This window comes from Prosopis cineraria, unplaced genomic scaffold (genome assembly GCF_029017545.1).
Source record: "Prosopis cineraria cultivar Desert tree isolate PC_DT_omini unplaced genomic scaffold, ASM2901754v1 PC11, whole genome shotgun sequence".
NCBI lineage: Eukaryota > Viridiplantae > Streptophyta > Magnoliopsida > Fabales > Fabaceae > Prosopis > Prosopis cineraria.
Window position 1 is genome coordinate 11,174,700 of NW_026555342.1, and position 20,315 is coordinate 11,195,014.

Here is a 20,315-nt window from a genome sequence, read left to right on the forward strand (position 1 = left end):
TTATAAAAGTAAAACACTTCAATGTTTAATAACTTTCTCAACATTGGTAAAGAGGGATACAATAATTAATGTAATGTCCTGTAAATAGAATCAAAATAAATACTATTTGCTATATCAGATGAGTACTTTTTACTTTTTATTTTATAGTATTATCTCTGTTCTAAATTGTAAGAGAATTTTAGAAGTGATTTTGCATTCTAAAATATAAGACAATTAAAAAAATAAAGTTTTATTAAATGTATCTTTTCAATATTACCCATCCCTCCTTATTTTTCTCTCTCTTCAATCTTTTAAGGTGATACACATTCTAGTCTTATTTTGTAAAATAGAGAGATAAGATTTTTGTTTTGCCTTATTTATCAGTTACATCATTAAATTTTTATCACAAATTTTCTATTTTATCTTCCATTGAATATTAGAGAGAGAAAATATGTTGTTAAAATATGTATATTCAATAGGGGCAAATTTGAGAGATTATGAGTTAATAAGTTTTAAAGCTTTTCTTAGTTTCAGTAAAATATATTGAAAGTAATTTATAAATAGAACTAGATGAGTATTAAACTAAGAGTATTTTTAAAAATTTATATTTTTTTAAAAATAAAGTTGTAAAGTGTATTTAATAAGTTTTATTAATGTATGTAATTTTATTTAAATATCTTATAAATTAGCATCAAAGTTGGTTAACATTAAGAACACAAAAACATGAGAGGCAGTAACAACAGAGCTTAATTAACAGCAGAAAGCTTATACGTTCACGGGGTTCTGCTGCACATGAAAAATAATAAACAATAATCTTTAATTAGCCACTAGTATATTATCCTGATTCTGGAACGATTAAGCGTCCTACGTCATTGTCCACCCTAGCCCAACAAAAAAAAAAAGAAAAGAAAAAGATGATAAGGTGATGATAAGCTTTAGACCATTGGCAGGGAATATATATATATATATATATATAGTGATTCCCAACAGTCAATGTAACATACTCCCTCCGTTTTTAAATATAACAATTCAGTATAATGGAGCATATCATGATCCTGAATATCGGTGACTATCATCTGGAGCCACCAAATATGACTCCAATTAATGTGCCAACCAGTTGATTTCTTGCTGCACTAAATGTGATGAGTGTGTCTAGTGGGGGAACGTCGTGATTCAACTATATAGGGAGTTTTGACAATAATTTATTTGCAAGATTAGTGGAAGAATTTGTAAACCCACAAAAAAAAAAAAAGTGATACATAGTTCACCATATGCGAAGGGGGTAATTGGTCCCTTTGAAGATGAGATGATGAACAACTTTCATAAAGAATAAATTAATTAACTAATGATTGAGTTTAATAAAAAGATATTAGTTATAATAAATTAAAATTTGAATCTTTACAAGAAAGATCCTAACATTTTTAATCGTGTCTCCAAAATAATTGTCTCTGAAATGATAGAAGCCCACCTATGTGTAACCAAAAAAAAAAAGAAGAAGAAAAAAAAAACTAATTAATTAAACCAATGCTATCATCCTGCTACGACAACACTCATTCATCAGCCGTCAAAATGGACTTCAACAGCAAACCAATTGATATATAGCTCACTGAAATATCTCCTCACTGGAGGAACTAGGGCCTCGCGGTGGCGGGGTAGCTCACATCTCACCGACACAGTCACAGGTCATAGGCAATAAAAATATTACGTATTTTTAGAGTTCCATTTTATTTTTTTTCTATGTTTGCCAATAAAATTAATTTAAAAGGAATAAATAAATAAATAAATAAGATCGATGTTTTAATCTGTATAATCCACATACAGTCTCTGTGATTATCTAAGAGAGGGTACAAATGATTTTATAAAGTGTAAGTAATGATTTAATATTCAAAGAGATTGTGTAATAATTTAGCCTTTTTAGAGGCATTTATTTTTTGTCATCTTTCTCAACGGTGGAATATCAATTTTAGTTAGGGGAAATTGCCAGTAAGTTTCTTCTCAGGATCAAAGTTGTGCTGAAAGACTAAAGGATCAGGGTGCAAGTAAATGGGTTTGGAATTTCATGGCCCTTTGCTTGATCTGCTTGTATCAACCTTTAGTTCTCCAGCACGATTTCAATATCAAGAAGGGATTTACTAGCAATTTTCTCTTATATAGTTAATCATTTTCTGGGATTATTTGCCCCCGCTTTCTCCACTGGAGTCTGGAGAACAAACAATGGTCCAAAGAATCAAACTTGCTTCGGCCACTCGATGAGTCCGACTCCAGGTGACTTTTCCCTCTGAGTCAGATTCTTACGTCTCTGGGCCTAGCCCATCGTTGTATAACCCCAACAAAACTCTTCCGTTGATTGGGCCAACGAAGTCATTAAAACAGGAGCTAAGTTTACACAGATCCCATTACATATCTTTATCAAAAATTAAAAAAAAAAAAAACAAGAAGACTCCATTACATGTCAACCAAGTACCACCTTTTATTTCGTCGACCTCCTCCTCTCTTTTATTTCTAGCCGTGAACCTTTTTAATGGGTTACCGTTAAATCATTAAAGTTTTGACAAAAGGAAAGGCTAAGCCCAGTGCATGAAATTATTACATAGAGAGGAATGGAGATCCCAATAGTGTTACTTTCAATTGGGTTAGCTCCATATGTATTTCATTTGTTAATTTGCTTCCCAACGGAGATGATCAATGTCAATGCCTTAATCTTGCTAGAACTAATCAATGAGCGGTTTGATTTAATTAAGTGCCTGTAACTATGGTCTTTCCTCATGTCTCAAGGCGACACTTAACCTCGATAATATGTAACAAGCATGAGTCTAAAGAGAGCTTATTTTAAAAGACTGGCCTATTAGAAGGAGAAGTTTCTTGAACTTGTAAGTTTCATATCACTTGTGAGACTCCTCAATGTGAAACTCATGACAATGCCACTCTGTCAAGAGTCGACGTCCTCGACGGCTTCACTCCATGACATTTGACTTGGCCTTTTGTAGTTCAAAACCCTTCGTGGATTGTCTTTTCCATGACACCGGCCTTTCAATAGAAGTACAAATGTAACGAGTATAAGTTTAAAGGGAGAGCCCATCTTAAAAGACTAGTCTATTAGAAAAGAAAGTCCCTTGAACTTACAAACCCCACACCACTTGTGAGACTTTCCGATGTAATACTCATAACATAATATGGGTTACAACTTTCTTGTTCCCCTTGATTATTATCAATCTAGACCCTCCACATTATTTAAAAATAGTAAATAATACAATTTATTTTTCACTATGTGTGTTAATGCAAAAGCAATTCAATATTGAGGCTGAACGGAGGAGTTAGCGTGGCAGCGGAGCTTTGTAGATGGGCTTCGCAGAACTTGAGATATGCATGGTAGTTATGGAGATGCAAAGATCTCTTGTGATTCAACTTATCTAGGATCAATTATTTGTCATCTAGGCAGATTTTAATCTCATTAGTGAAGTTCATCACATGATTCAAAGTTATCAAGATAGAATACTAAAAGCTGAATGAAATTCTCTCTCTATTCTTGAGGGAACCTAAATATTATATTGTATATAATCAAAGAATGGTACATGTGTACAATGCACAAGATGCCAGTGTATCAGGAATACATAATTCTAGAAAGCAAATAAAAGAATGAACCAATATAATAAAAATACTACTTCACATTATTGGAGAAAGCTATATGGCAATTAAAGTTGATATGGAGAAAGCTTTTGATGGACTTGACTGGGATTTTATTGAACAAACTCTTCACATTATCGGTCTAGACAACAAGCTTATTCAGATCATCATGAACTGCATTACTACTACTTCTCTGCGTGTTTTATGGAATGGGGAAGAAACTGAAACTTTTAGACTGTCTTGTGGTGTTCGTCAAGGAGATCCCCTTAGTCCTTATATCTTTGTTCTATGCATGGAGAGACTCAGTTTTCTCATAAAGGATACTTGTGTTATGAAAAAATGGAAACCACTCAGATTCTCCTTACGAGGACCTTTATCTCCTATCTTTTCTTTGCCGATGATCTCATTTTATTTGCAGAAGCTTCCTCCGATCAAATGCATCTGATTAAAGATATCATGGCAAAGTTCTGCCTTGCTTCTGGCCACAAGATTAATTTGGCAAAATCTAAAGCGTTCAACTCAAAAAATGTGCATTTCAACTGTGGTCGAGCCCTTTTCCAGATCTTAGGTATTGATCTCACAGCTGATTTAGGCAAATACTTGGGGGTGCCTTTGATTCATTCACGAGTAACTAAGCTGACCTTTGCACCTATACTCCAAAAAGTCCAGCAAAAGCTCTCTTCTTGGCAAGGACGTTTTTTGAATATAGCTGGTTACTCAATTCTTATTAAATTAGTTCTTTCAGCAGTTCCTTACTACTTCATGCAATCTCTGCTTATTCCTAAGGGCATCATTAAAGAAATCAAAGGATATAGTAAAAGATTCCTTTAGTCTTAAAACCCATCCAAACGGAAAATGCACTTAATATCTTGGAAGATGGCAAAGGAGAGCAAGCAACATAGAGGAATAGGATTCAAGGACTTATTCAATCAGAACAGGGCTTTCATCATGAAACTTTGTTGGGGGCTCCTCATACAACCTAATCTCCTTTGGGTTAGATGCTTGAAAGCCAAATATAGATGTGAAGATAATCCTATTACGTCTATATGCAATAAACACAGCCTTTCACAGATTTGGAAGAGCATTACGACTGTCTGGGACTCTTTTTCCTCAGGTATTGGTTGAAGACTGGGAAGTGGCCTTAATACGAGATGTTGGTAGGATCTATGGTCCCCTTTGAATCATCCCCTTATCACTTTTGTAGACAAAAATCATCATCTTCTTAATCCTTGTGTATCAGTCAAAGACTTTGTTCTCCCTAGTGGCTTTTGGAATATTAATGCATGGAAATGCTTCCTACTGGATTGAGTCGTGAATAAAATTTGTTCCATACCTCCCCCTTATTCCACTAATAAAGATTCTTACTGTTGGAGACCCTCTACAGATGGCAGGTTTAGTGTAAAATCTGCTTACAAATTTATCTATCATAATAGTGCACCTGTGGGAGAACCCATTTGGAAAAAGATTTGGAAATGGCAGATCCCGGAGAAAATTAAATTCTTCCTTTGGCAAGTACTTCATGAGAGATTAAATACTAACTCACTCCGAGCCAATCTTAGGCTTTTACCCACTGGTGACTACCCCTTTGAGTGTCATAGTGAGGAGAGTGTCATACAAATTATTCGCGACTGTCAAATTGCCTAGGATTTCTGGAAACACTTGATTTTGACTAACTATTACTCTAGTTTCTTTCAATGCAATTTGCAGGTTTAGTTCAACTGAAACTCCAAGCACAATCCGGCCAATAATACCTTTTCTAAATGGCCTTGGATGAGAATATTTGGACTGGGATGCTGGCTACTGTGGAAAAATAGGTGCAAAGCCACTTTTGAAGGAGCAAGACTCACCGCCTAAAAGCTAGTTCATAGTTGCCTCTTTCACATTCATGAACATATAGCCTTCGGGAATCTCAAACATGTTTTTCCCAATCTCGTTGCAATGGAGAATACTTGGATGCCACCACCAGAAAATACTATAAGAGTTGATGTGGATGCTTCAATATCACCTTGGAAGAATGCCTTATGTGGTGGTTTGATTCAGAACAATAAAGGTGAATGGATTTGTGGATTTACATGTGCAGTGGGAGATGTTCCAATCATACTTGTAGAAATGATGGCCATCAAAACTGGACTTGAGGTTGCCTTCCAACTTGGATTTAACAAAATTATTCTATATTCTAACTCATTGAATGCTATTAACATGATACTACGAGACTATGTAGTAGATCATTCTTGGAGGACTGATATCAATGATATATGAGATCTCATCTATAGCAATAGAGAGGTGGAGATTCACCATGCTTACCGAGAAGTGCTGCAATGTGCTGATTATTTGGCAAAACATAGCCATTAGACTGATACAATAGTTGAATTCCTTCATATAATACCACCTGATTTGCACGCAATGTTGCGTGAGGATAGCTCAAACATTACTTAGTTTGTTGTACTTTCTTCAAGCCTCAGGCTTGCCTTTCCATTCAAAAAAAAAATAATAAAAATACACATGGACAATGAAAGCTAATGGGCCAGACTACTAATCAATTGAGCTGACAACCAATGCAAAGAGATTGGAAGGTTTGGATTTAGCTTTGGTAGGAAGTTTAAGCATATTTACTCAATAAATATCTTAATTATAATTGTTAAATTTTATTAATATTTAAAAATTATTTAAATATATTTTTAAAAAATTAAACACAATCATCATAATCAAAATACTCTTTGCTTATATTGTCCCTTTCAAAAATTTAAAATTTGATATTTTTTTAAGTATTATATAATAAACTTTTTTATAACCATTGGATTAAATTAACTCGATGTTCTCGTGACATCTAAGATACTCCCTTCATCTTTATATTAAGATATTTTTTAAAAATTTATTTTATCTCTAAATATAAGAGGTGGTAATAATATTTTTAAATAATTAGATAATTTTATCTTTATTTTAAAAAATGAAATAGATTATTAATTGTAAGTTAAATCTAAATTCAGGTTGATTCACGTTGATCGAGGGAAGAATGAGGTTGTTAGACTCTTTTACAAAGCGAGCTCTTGCACTTGCTGTTGGCTTACACGTGGTTCATGCTAGTATTGCCAGGGAATTACAATGATGCTATTAGTGGATGATTTTATTGCTTGCTTTTTGTTTCTTTTTCGTTTGTTTATGCTTTCCGATGCATAAAAGATAAAAAAGAGGATATAATCAATTACTCATTAGGATCGATGAAGCCGTCCCTAAATAATTGAGACAGGGCTTAGATAAAGCCGTCCCTAAATAATTGTTATCAAAGAAGACCACCAATTAAAGCAAGTCTTCCTCATTGGGATCAACTACCTTTCTCTCAAAGCTGATTTCCACTGATTGATCGCTCAAACTTGTGATAGCCTGAAACTCTGGCCAGCCAAACTCGCATCAATTTTCTCCTTCTTGCCTCTTCACTTTATTATAAAAAGAAAATAAAAAATAAGGTATAAATTTACTGACAAACTATTTTTAAAAACTAGGTGTGAAATAAATTATAAATTATAAAAAACTTAACATCCAACAACCTTACTATAGATTTAATCATAAATGACGTTTTATATTTGATGGTCTCTTATATAGAGGCAAGATTTTATATTTGACAATTCCCTCTATTAACCATCAATTTGACAGTTGAGAATGAGAACTATCAAATTTAAGAAAAAAATTTTTTCTAAAAAAATATATGTCATATATTTGATAGTTTTAGTGAACGAATGTTAAATATGATATAATATACTTGACAGTTTCAATAAACAACCATCAAGTATTGAAATTTAAAAAGCCCTTGTATTCTCAATCTGCTTCATTATGTCGTCGATAGTGTAGTCGCCTCTCCATCCATGCCATCCATTTTCTCCATAATTTCATCCAACCCACTCCCATTTCAAACTTTCAACCTCAAAATTGACCCTCCCCTATCATTTATTTGTAGTTTTGACCATCCCCCACTCATTTTGGGATTCTATCTCATCCTTCCTCACTCTCTTTTAGCTTTGCGACTATGGTTGAGTGATTTTTCATTATTGTCACATATGAGTGTTGGAATTTATCATTGTTTTAGCATTTTTGAACTTTCCAAATTGTTTTAAAGGTTTTCTTATGCTCATTTCAGTTATGAATCATCAAATTGCTATTGGGTATCCATTTTGAAACATTATGAGTTGTTTTTCCTCAATTTTTGGTGAGTAATTCTACCTATATTGCTTTAGAATTATTTATTGTTGATGATTTTGCTTTTTGATTGTTGGAATTGCATTTTTTGAATTTTATGTTGTGAAAATTGAATTTTTGAACATGTTGCTGTGCTTTTTTTGGTTGATTGATATTCTATACAACTTGAATTTTTTGGTGTTAAATCTACCTACAATTATATGTTGGAAACATGGATCTACTTGCAATTGATTCTACCTTTGTGATTTTTGTCTGAAATTTTCTATCTATTGGTTGTTATAATGTGAAAGGATTTGGATTAATATATATTGATGCTATTGTATTGTAAACTTTTTGTTGTTATGGCTAAGTGGAGTTGAATTAGGTTGGATTAAATTGTATAGGGATAAATTTAGTGTGAAGTAAAGGCCAAGGAAAAGTTCTATTTTTAAGTTATTATGCTGCCAGATTTTTCTTTGAAAGAAATTAAATTAGATTGAATAGGGATAAAATTAAGTATGAATAGAGGGCATATGTCCAAGGAAGTTTCATTTTTAAGTCATTATGTTGCTGAATTTTTATTTAATACTTGCAATATATACTTAATTTCTTAAGAAATTAAGTATAGTTGGAAGTATTTATCTTAATTTAGCTTAAAAAGGAGAATATGTTGCATGTGGTGGCTCATGACTTATGGATGATTTTAAGTAGTTAATATTCCTTGTGTTTGTCTCAGGTACTCCTTCAATATAATTGAGCCACTAATTACATTTCCCAAGTTAGTTTTTGATAGATGAAAATTATGGATAAGACATGGATGTCTGTGAATCTAGAGTCAAAGGAATATTTGGATAGGGTTAAATAATTTTTAGGTTTACACTCAAGCACGAAGATGACCATAACAATATTATGTGCCCTTGTGTAAGATGTGGTCTCTTGAAGCGTGTTAGCAAAAGTGAGTTAGAGGATCATTTAGTGTATCACATAATTGATCAAACTTACAACTGTTGGTATGAGCATGGCGAGATAAGGAATGTGACCAAAAGTAGTTGTGGTAGTTTTATATCATGTGATTTCAACACAAATACAGAAGAGGTAGACTGTGTTGAAGAGATGGCCAATGTGATTGAGGAAGAACTCAAGGTCTATCTTGAAATGCTTGAGAGGTTGAAAAGTAATGCGGGGATATCTTGGTACAACGATTGCAGTGAATTCTCAGAATTGATTGCTGTGTTGAGATTGTACCACTTAAAAGCAAGGGGTGGTTTGACTGATACGATCTTCACAAGATTTCTTTCACTCATTTATGAAATGCTATCAAAGGGTAGAGTCAAGAATAAGGGCTATGTAACATCCTAAAAATTATTCCCTTGATTGATTAAGCTAATGAAGGATAAATTTATAAATTTAAATATAATTGGGTTTAAGGATAGTTAAAGACGGCTATTGGCCTTAGCTTTAGACTTTGGATTGGGTTTGAAAGTGAATTGAATCACTCGAGCTTAAGTTGTAGAAAGAAATTGGATTTTTAGCTTACTTTGCGTTATGTTGCAACATAAAAATTAGCATAATTTCTTGAACCAATTTTTTTAAACATGCAAAATTAGTTCAAAAACAGAGAGTGAGACCAGAAACAGTGAGAGGGCAACCAAGTGAGTATTTTCTTTGCTAGAACATCAACTTTTAGGTGTGTTTGAAGCTTGGTTTCACTTAGGTATGCCTTCTTTATCTCTTCTTTTTTTTACAAGTTTGATAATGCGTCAAGCCTTATATAGTGAATCTTAATAGAGAAAGATCTAAAAATGAGTCTTTCATTTTAGCCTTATAGGCTCGATAAGTATTCTATGTCCCTGATCATGCTAAACCAAGTTGGTCTATTATTTTAAAGGATTTGAGCTAAAAGAATAAGGAAATGAGGTTGAAGAATCCATACCCCTTCTTGAAAGAGCGCTTAAGGTATTCTAGCATTAATGAACAAATGGTATGGATTAAAGTTCTTAAAAAATTTTTTTTAATAAGTTTATTAACATGTTTTTTGCCACTTATGCCTGTATATAGTTGGAGCAAGAAGGCATTAGAGAAAGTGATATCACAGACTTTTTATATTGGGTCGGATGGACAAATTTGAAAATATTGTTAATGACTCAGTTCGAAAGCTTGTTGAAAAAGTTATGAGTGTTTAAATAATTAAATTATCAAATAATTTTATTTATACGCATGTGCTTCATTATATAACATTATTTCTGCTCAGGCTACCATTTCAAAAAAGTCTCTAAAGGTGAGATTTCAAAGACTGAAGATATATTGAAAAGGACATTAGGCAATAAAGATCACCCTAATCATATTAGAGGTGTTGGCCCTGGCTTCACTAGAAAATAAATACTAACATCACCACCAAAGAAAAAGGCCAAGGATGTGACTACTACAAAAGAGGTTGATGAGTTGAGACAAGAGGTGAGAAGGCAAGCGAAATTGATTGAGAAATTTGAGAAATTTTTAGAAATTCCCAAGGAGTCAAGAAGCCATCTTAATTTTAAGATTTCTCCCACCAGCAAGAGATACAGTTGTACTGTGGCCTAGCCTTTTCATCCTCTCAAAAAGTTCCCTAAGGTAGTATTTTTTTTGTGTATTAACTTTAGTTCACAATTATTTTCTGACTTAATGCTTTTGTATGTTTAGGGGCATGTTTGACTAGTTTTTCTTAGAAAACTGCTTGGATTGATGCAATGTCATGATAGGGAAAGTGTATAATGTCTTGGGAGAGACTACTTTACATATAGTGACAATTCTTGCAGATTACAGTGAGGGTTGATCAATAAACCTCTTAATGCTGACTATTTTTTGCTTATGCCCATAATTGAGGCAATGATCATAGGGGATGCAGTAGGCTCCTTTATTGAATGACCCAGGAATCTTGTACTTTTAGTAGATGCAGAAGAAAAGACAAAAAATGTATCATAGTTGGCATTATCTCATATAAAGTATATACATAATTTCTTTTCATTCATAACTAACACTATTAGTTCATAGTCTAAGGGACATGACTACCCTAAAAACTTGGCACATGAATTCAAAGTTGCTGGACTACCCTCGATAAGTATGTCTCAATTGTCAATGAGAAGGCAATATGTACTTGAAGCGTTTACCTTTATGTTTGGGGCTAAAAATCTTACAATGTGGATCTTATTTGATCATGGCATGTACAACAGAGATCAAGGAGATATGCTCAAGATCAAAGTGATTGATAAAGTTCTTAAGGACGAGGAGATTAGCTAAACCATCGTTCACTTTCATATAAGGTACTTATTTTTCACATGACTACTTTCTATTTTATAACAAATAAATTGCATACTTGATTTCTTTATTTAGGTACCTTTATAAAATTTCATCGTCCTTGCCTTAAAGTTTATCTTTATATGTCCTTATGATATTGTTGCTTATCGTGACCAATCTGTTGAGAGTCATGAAGCTCAATTAGTTGCTTTGTTAACGTATTTTGAAGTAAGGAACCCTTTAAAAGAACTATTATTCTTCGCACCTTACGTGCAAGGGTGAGAGTTAATTACTTGAACTTGTCAAATTAACTTTTGCTTTAAGGATTTCATTTTATAGCATTTTTAAATTCTCTTAGGAACCATTAGATGTTAGTTGCCATCCAGTTAGCTGGTACATGCACAAGGTTTTACTACTTGGATTCTGTTGGCGGGCTACTAAGTAATCTATAGGATATGATGAAGATGTTCAATATGTAAGCTTCTTAATTAGCTTATATATTCTTTGTTGTTTCAAATTTCTAAACATTAATATTTTTTGTTTGTTTATTAGGGTTATGGCATTTGTATTGCACCCAAATGCAACTCAATATTCTAAGAGGCAAGAAATAATCAAGCCTACATTTGAAACATAATTAAGGTATTGCCTTTAAATATTGTCTTTATTATAAGTTTATTAGTTCTAATTCATTAATATATTTTTTAAAGTGCCTCGATAAAAGGATAATAGCCCGGATTGTAGATATTACCATATGAGGTATCTTAAAGATATTATCACTTGCCAGCAGACTGTCATTCCTTTGACAGTTGGTGGATGGGTGGGTGGGTGTGTGTGTGTCATTTGAGTTCAATTATTTTATAATATTAAAAATCTATCAACTAACTTTTCTTTAGTTATTTATAACACAGTACTATCCAGACACATGTTGTGAAGTTTTAGGGATGCTAGCATCAATAAAGTTATTGAGGAATGATGTCAAGATTCATTACAATTGCTGGCTCAGTATGCAACAAATTCATAGGGGGTAATTTCGATTTAGATTATTAAGGGATTTAATAATATTATATATGAAAATAATTGTTGCACATATTTTCAATCAATTAGTCTAAATTTATGTATTAAAAGTATTTTAGTCTAGAATAATATTATTCTGGATGCATGTATTCTAATTTGTAATGCAGGGGACTATGAAATATATAACCCTCAATTTTTTTTAAAAGATAATATCTGATGGTTATGGTATATAGCTGTCAAATATGCATCATCATATTTGACAGTTATGGCAGTAACCATTAAATAAAAGGATGCATATTTGATGGTTATATACCATAACCATCAAATATGACCTCATAACTTCTCTTATAATCCAAATTTGAGTACCTCTATATGACAATTGGTAACAACCATCAAATATTTAGGCATAATATTTGACGATTTCTTAACCATCAAATATAGCCATCCCTAATATATGATGGGGGCTTACTTGACGATTGTTGACCATTAAATATAAGCAAAAAAACTGTCAAGTAGCCAATTATGTAGTAGTGCAATCTCTACTAAATCTAAACAAATGTCCATTTATTTATTTTTACTTTGGGCCCCACATTCATTACATTTGGCCTCTATCCATCTCGCTTTCCTCCCTTCTAACCACCCCTCTAGCTTTATTTTGAAGTCCTTCACCTTTGCTGTCTTGAACCTTAACCTCTAGCGGTGTGTTATCTTCGTGCAGTGAGAGATTTAGCAAGGCTATGAGATTACAACTCTTATATAAGTAATCAGAATCTTGCCATCAATACAACAAAATACTCTCAATGATCTTAGTAGAGAAATTCAATCCCCCTTCTCTGAGTACCCATCATGCTTGCATTTCTTCTTCTTCGTTTTCTTATCCTTTCTCTCCATACCCTTATGCTCATCCTTTCTATCAGATTGAGATGATTCTAGAATCTCATAAGAAGGAAAGGGCTTCAATTGGGCTTGATTATTAGCAGGACCTTCTTCATCTTCAAGGTCGTGCCCTTCTCATGATCATTGGGCATCTTAAAGGTTGAGTTGGGACTCAAATGACGTTCTTTATGATAGAAAGGTTGGTGGTGAAGCTGGAGTTATTGAGCCATTAGAGAATTGAAGTGGTGCTGTGTTGTGAAGAGTTAGTGACTAGAAAGAGGAGGAACAGAGAAGATTTTGGTTTATCAATTATTGCTTCCACTTCTTTTGCTAGCATCAGTGATTTTCCTTCCATTCAATTCTAGGACATAGGCAGCCTTTACGCAAAAACCCCAGGAAAGGCGATCAGAGGGGAGGAAAGCGTGAAATAGTGAATGAGTCATAGAGTGTAAATAGGCCCCACAATGTAAAATAAACATCCATTTATATACAACTAATGGTGGGTAGTCGTTGCTCTGTTTTTAATAATTCAGGATTTATTTCGTATTACTTCATAGTACAGACTATCCAGCGATTTTCAAAAAATAGTTCAAGGTTAAATTTACACCTTTACCCTAAAAGAATTAAATCATATCATTGAAAAAGAAACTTTGGCTTCTTGTATTTTTGTTGTTCTATGTTTACAATATAAAAAATCATAACAAATTATATTATCCATAAATTAAAAGATGATACAATTTTTTTTCCACGGCATATTCATACAAAAGGATCATGTCATTGAAAAAGAAACAGAGACCTAAGACCAGCCTTTATCAAAGGTGTCTCCACTACATAATATTTCTTAGAGACGACCGCGAATTAAAGCAAGCTAAGTCTTCCCCATGGCCCTAACTAAAGCTTGGTTCTACGTGTTTAATTAACAAACCCGTGATAGCCAGAAAGTTTCCCAGACAAAATGAAAATGGCAGTTCTTATACTTATATCCTATTCACTCCTTGCCTCGTTTAGTTTGGCTGCAAAGGAACCGCACATCCCAACTTACTTTGACCACAACTGCACAATGAGCAGAAACTACACTGCCAATAGCCGCTACCAGTACTACCTCAATACTTTTCTGTTTTCCAACGCCTCCAACAGTGACACTGCGAAATTCAGCACTACCACCGCTGGCAACGACGCCGACACCACCGTATATGGCGAGTTCATGTGCCGCGGCGACATTCCCCAGCAGGTCTGTCAGGATTGCATCCAAGACGCCTCCAATCGAATAGTCTCAGAGTGTCCCAACAACAAAGAGGCAATCATCTGGTACGACGAGTGCTTGGTCCGCTATTCCAACCGTTCTTTCTTCTCTACCCTCCAAGAGCAGCCTACAGCAACCAGCTTCTCGTACCTGGGGCGTTATAGCAGGATCCGGAAAAAGTCTTGGAATTCAAACCTTGGTGGCATCGACTAAGAACCAACAGGAATGGAACAACCTACGATGGTGGAAGGGCCAGATGCAAACTCTAGTAGGTTGTTAAACAGGACATTGATTGATGTGTTGATGGAGGCGGTGAAGTCAGGCAATGAAAGTGTCAAGAATTTTGCGACAAAACAAGCAAACAGGAGCGATTCAGAAACTATGTTCACTCTTGCACAATGCACGCCGGATCTGTCCCCGCAAAACTGTGCCAAGTGTCTGCTTCATGTCATTCAACTTATTCCATGGGGCTCCATTTCATTCGATTATGGAAGAATTGTGAACCCTAGCTGCAACTTGAGATTTGGAACATACCGATTTTATTATAAGAACCATGGCAAGGACCCTCCCCCCGACTCCTTTGGTTCGACCTCAGAAGGTAAAGTCACTTTTTTGGCTTCTCCCCCCTAAATCTTCTAAATAATTGTCTGAGCTCGAGTAGGAAGTATTTAATATTGCGTCAGTTTTTATTGAAATATCATGTTTAGACCAAAACTACTCTGACATTTGCTTCTTGTTTTTTTTTTTTGACCTGAACCCTCACATTTGCTTTGGTTAAATATCAAAAACACCTTCTATAATTGGGTAACAATTAAGAGATTCTCTTCTCTAATGATGGTTTTTATTGAAATCATTAATTAGGTCCATATACTTTGATTGCAGTTTTTTTTTGTCGTTCTTAGTTCCTTTTTTTTTAATTAAAATTAATAATACAGACTGAGCTATTTCAAAGACAGTTAATTTTATTAACATGTACTTACTCTGTTAACTCTTTTCCTGACGTGTACTTAACTTTGCCTTCATCTCCCACATCAGTTTAATCCAAATATATACAAGAAAGCTTACCTTGTATTTTTAATCATGCATAGTCAATTTATTTCCATGACAACATATTTTTCCCATATTAGCAAAGCGATTGGTAAAGTTACAGTGAAATTAATTTTGTTAGCCTCCATTTGTTTCAACTTATTTTATGAAAAAAAATCACATTTTTTAAACAAAATTTATTTTGTGAATTTTTATAATGTTTGTTTAAACTTTTAAAAATAATCAGAATTTAAAAAAATTAGAAATCTAATTATTTTAATAAATTACTTTAGGTACCTTCTAAAAATAATTTGATATGGTAGATGAGAGAGAATATTTTTAAAATATGAGATACAGGAAAACATCATAAAATTTTAAAATACTTCAATAATAAATTATTTTCATAAAACAGAATCAAGAAAGATATTTTAAAATGTAAAAATAACTAACTAATAATCACTTTTTATTATTATGAAAAAAAATAAAATAATTTTTTTTAAAAAATCTCTAGAAAATAAATCTCTTTTTATAAAATCTTTAAACTATCCAAAAATTACTGATTTTTAAATCTTAAATAAACAGGCCCTAAATCTCTTTTTATAATCTCTAAACTTTCTAAAAATTATTTATTTTTTAATCTAAAACAAACAGTTCTTAATGATAATTCATAGTCTTTATGCATATTTTTAAAATTATTGAAATTAATTAACATTGCAGAAAATAAAATTAAAAAGACTTGGTATAAAATTATGCAGACTAAAAATAAAACGCAACCAAAGTACAAAGATTATATTTTCGTGGTTTTCATTTCGTCAAGGGTTAAAATTTATGCAACAGATATTTTTTCTTTCCAGCTATGCAGCTGTGCTATATCAAATGATTGATAGTTAATATATATTAATATATAATTTTTATAAACAATACAATAATAAGGTAGGCCACACTTTTTATATAACTTATAGAATTGTGACTTTTATCGTAGATTATGTCTGTACATGTTGTGCACCTCCTATTTATAAGTCAATACCACTTATGTTATATTTATCAGAATTAAAAAAAATATTATTAATTATATTTTAAAATCTAACAAGTTTCCACCTCAATTCTATTCAGGATAAAAAAAAATTTTCAATAATTTTCTCTACAATTTAATAATGTCAAATGATAGATATAAATATATAAAAATAGTGAAGTGTCTTATAAATAAAATCAAAATTAATCTCTTTTTTTTTTGTTTATAAATAGAATCATAAGAGTATTTTGATATTTGAGATCTGAGAGGGAAAAAGTAAGGAGATCGGTAATAACAGATATGATGACCTTTCAGTCACGGAAGTAAAAATGTGCTCGTAATTAACTAATGTGCGGTGTTTCACTTGCATGCTGCAATTCATTGACAACAATCCCATTGTTTTCCACTTTTCCTTGCATGTAAGGAATACAACAAATCACATGTGGTGAAATTAAAGAAAAAATGTTGGGAAATAACAAGAAGATAGTAGTAAATAAAATAATCAAATATTATATTCAATCTTAACCTTTTGTGTGATACTTTATTTAACTGTCTGGGGGGATTCAATTTAACAAAGAATAGCACGCGAATTGAAATAAATTGTTTAATTTAAGAAAAATTATTTGAACCCATGGCTTGTTATTCCTGATGGTTGTGATTTTGTTTCTTTTGGTAATAAACAGAGGATGACCCTGAGCTTGTAAACTACGACTGCGGACACTATGCTGCTGACAATGCCTATCGGAACAACGTACGAAGTCTCACTCTCAATCTTTCTACATTTTCAAACAGCACCGAAAACAATGGATTCTACAATGCTACGATTGTAGGAAGGCAGTCCGATACCATCTATGGCCTTTTCATGTGTCGGGGTGACGTGTCTCGTGGTCTCTGCCGTGACTGCGTCAATGAGGCAATTCAGAAGCTAAATGCTTTCTGTGACTGTTGCAAGGAGGCTGTCATGTGGTATGACGTGTGCATGCTTCGCTATTCCAATCGCTCCTTCTTCTCTATCGTGGACACAGAACCACCTGCAGTTTCACAATCTGCAGCAAAGATGCTAAAAGGTGAGCAAGAAGACTTCAATCGGCAATTAGCGACTAACTTGGACGAACTAGTGAAGAAGACAACGAAACCAGGGCCAAAGGAGGTGAAGAACTTTGCGAAACAAGAAGCAGGCAGTTCTTCAGGGTTTAAAAAATTTTACGCCCTTGCACAATGTACACCAGATCTGTCCAGCAAACAATGCGAAAAATGTCTACGAAATGCCACAGACGATATTATCTCGTGTTGTATTGAAAAGCAAGGAGGAACAGTCATGTATCCTAGCTGCAACTTGAGGTTCCAATTGTACCAATTTTTTTATGATAATATTGCTGTTCCATCACAGCCTCCTGCGCATCCCCCCTTTCATCCTCCAGGAACTACAGGTGAAGTAATTGAGGATCCAATCATGCTTCACCAAGATAATTCATTCCATTCATATAAATAGATCGCCTTAATTTTCTCTCCATTTTTCTTTATCAATCTTCTCTATTCATTGTCTGTATATGGCATGTAAATGTGAAAATGGTTTTGTTAATTTTCGCAGGGAAACATGAAGGTAAATCACGAACGATTATAATTGTGGTGATCCTTATTGTTGTTTCTACCGTGCTTTTTGGTTTCGGCTATTATTGCTGGCGGAGAAAAAAGATCATCAAGAGCTCCAAGGCTATTCTAAAGGAAAATTGTATGTATTATAATTAAAGAAAACATTCAACTTAATCAAAATATATATCAAGTGTACTAAATTTTTAATGTTATAATATGTAGTTGGAAGTGAAAGTGCAACGTTGGAGTCGTTACACTTCAAGTTAGCTACCATTGAAGCTGCAACAAATAGGTTCTCAAATGAAAATAGAATAGGCAAGGGTGGATTTGGAGAAGTTTACAAGGTGCTCACTAGACCAATGGAATTAATGTTTATATATTATTATTGCATGTTTATATCACCTCTCCCCTGATTTTTTCGCCGGTTCATATATTCCCCCTTTAATGATGTAATAATTTATGATTACAGGGCATTCTTCCTGATGGCAAAGAAATAGCTGTGAAGAGATTGTCAGAAAGTTCTCGGCAAGGCTTAACAGAATTCAAGAATGAAGTTTTACTAATTGCCAAACTTCAGCACAGAAATCTTGTTGCATTATTAGGATTTTGCTTGAAAGGCCAGGAGAAAATACTTGTTTATGAATATGTTCCAAACAAAAGCTTGGATTTCTTCTTATTTGGTCTGTCCCTTCTAAACCCATTTCACCTTTTAGTTAAACTTTTTCTCTATTCGTGCATTTTCCACTCATCAATTATTCCTATATTGATGCTGATACTTTAGTTGTTATTGTCTAAAATTTATTTTAGTTATGCAGACTGTATCGTCATTAAGTGCCATTCTCACAGAATTTTTGATCATATATATATATAGGTTCCCAAAAAGAAAGAGCATTAACTTGGTCAGACCGCTTTAAAATTATAAGAGGAATTGCTCGAGGAATTCTTTATCTCCATGAACATTCTCGCTTAAAAGTCATTCATCGAGATCTCAAGCCTAGTAATATTTTGTTGGATGATGAAATGAATCCAAAAATTTCAGATTTTGGCTTAGCCAAAATGGTTGGTATTAGTGAAACTAGAGGAAGCACTGATAGAATTGTTGGAACATTGTAAGTTTTACTTTTCTTTCTCTTAGCTCTCTATCTTTTTATCAATATATAATTAAATGTTTGTGAGTGTAGTCAAAGCACGCGACTTGCTATTGAACTTAAGCAGTGAATAATGTTGCTCTAGTTGTATATTGTTAAGATTTGAACATTGATATATTTCTATGTGTGGGTTGATATGTTTAATGTAGGGGTTATATGTCTCCAGAATATATTAAGTTTGGTGTATTTTCTGAGAAATCAGATGTTTTTAGCTTTGGAGTTATGGTATTAGAAATTGTCAGTGGAAAGGAGCATGCAGGGTTTCATCATGGATCTCAAGATCAATCTCATCAGTATAGTTATGGGCTCTTAAGTAGTGTAAGTTTAAATTACATATGTTTTTGATCTCGTTAATTTTTCTCATATAATCATCTCTCTTTCAGAGCTTATATATAGTTAACGATGTTGTATAATCAAATTGGCAGAGACCTAATTTGAATTGACAATTTGATGACTTGCAGGCTTGGAAGCATTGGAGGGATGAAACATTGAAAGGGATATTTGATTCAAATCTAGTAGAAGCTGATTCTCATCACAATGAAATGATCAAATGCATCCATATTGGTTTGTTATGTGTTCAATCAAATCCGGGAGACAGGCCTTCCATGAATAGAGTTGTTCAATATCTAAGTAATGATTCAATGCATTTGCCAATTCCTCAAGAACCAGCATTCTTCATTCATGGGCAAATGGATTCAGCAACCACCAGAGCACCGGAGGCTCAACTTGCCGATCGCAATCAATGTTCTGTTGACCAAATGTCCCAAAGTATATCTTTTCCTCGCTAGATCTTAAGGGGCTTTTGCCTGTCCTTTGCCAGAGTAGATAATTTCTTTTGTATTCAATGTATATATCACTCGTGCTTTGTTTCTTCTAAGATCATGTGTATAATAAGTTAAAAACAACTTGATCGTTTCAGATTTAGATGAGTTTTCCTGGCCATTTTTTATTTTTCTGTTCCTTGAGATGCATCTTCTTCTTGTTTTTCTTGTTTTTGCTTTTACTTTGACAATTGGTTAAGATTTTGTTGGTCAGGGACTTGAGACCCCCAAAAGGATTGATGCTTTAATTATGAGTTTTATTCATCTTTTATTATTATTTTTTTTCATGAGTGTCCTTCATCTTACTCGACTCTATGACATTTGGATAAATGATGCAAAGCTAAGTGTTCATATATTTTTACGCAGGGAAATGGGAAGGGACTTTTTTTCTACTGTACACAAAAGCCACGATTGACTCATAATAAAGGAGAGACGACTAGCTAACACACGTAGTTCATTATTATAGAAGTGGGCTTAAAAAACACCCCATATATAGGAGGGGCCGAGGGGCATGATAAAAGGAAGGGACTTTGATA

General features: G+C 33.4%; 2 protein-coding genes across 2 annotated transcripts; both read left to right on the forward strand.

Annotated features, from left to right (window-relative positions):
- Positions 1-13,996: 13,996 nt before the first annotated feature.
- LOC129286091 (cysteine-rich repeat secretory protein 1-like) lies at positions 13,997-14,392 on the forward strand. Its single transcript, XM_054922119.1, has one exon. The coding sequence runs from the start codon at positions 13,997-13,999 to the stop codon at positions 14,390-14,392; it is 396 nt and encodes a 131-aa protein (XP_054778094.1).
- A 5-nt stretch (positions 14,393-14,397) lies between these two features.
- Positions 14,398-20,027, forward strand: LOC129286968 (cysteine-rich receptor-like protein kinase 25). Its single transcript, XM_054923081.1, has 8 exons — positions 14,398-14,777; positions 16,901-17,647; positions 17,809-17,949; positions 18,033-18,154; positions 18,280-18,490; positions 18,682-18,919; positions 19,108-19,276; positions 19,420-20,027. Exons 1-8 carry the CDS (start codon positions 14,405-14,407, stop codon positions 19,744-19,746), a joined length of 2,328 nt encoding a protein of 775 aa, XP_054779056.1. The 5' UTR covers positions 14,398-14,404; the 3' UTR covers positions 19,747-20,027.
- The last annotated feature ends 288 nt before the right edge of the window (positions 20,028-20,315 follow it).

Coding starts and splice junctions, on each gene's coding strand:
- LOC129286091 (XM_054922119.1), top strand. CDS start 13,997: ATGAGCAGAAACTACACTGCCAATAGCCGCTACCAGTACTACCTCAAT.
- LOC129286968 (XM_054923081.1), top strand. CDS start 14,405: ATGGAACAACCTACGATGGTGGAAGGGCCAGATGCAAACTCTAGTAGG. Junction 14,778..16,900: donor CTTTGGTTCGACCTCAGAAG/GTAAAGTCACTT, acceptor GGTAATAAACAG/AGGATGACCCTGAGCTTGTA. Junction 17,648..17,808: donor TCATCCTCCAGGAACTACAG/GTGAAGTAATTG, acceptor TAATTTTCGCAG/GGAAACATGAAGGTAAATCA.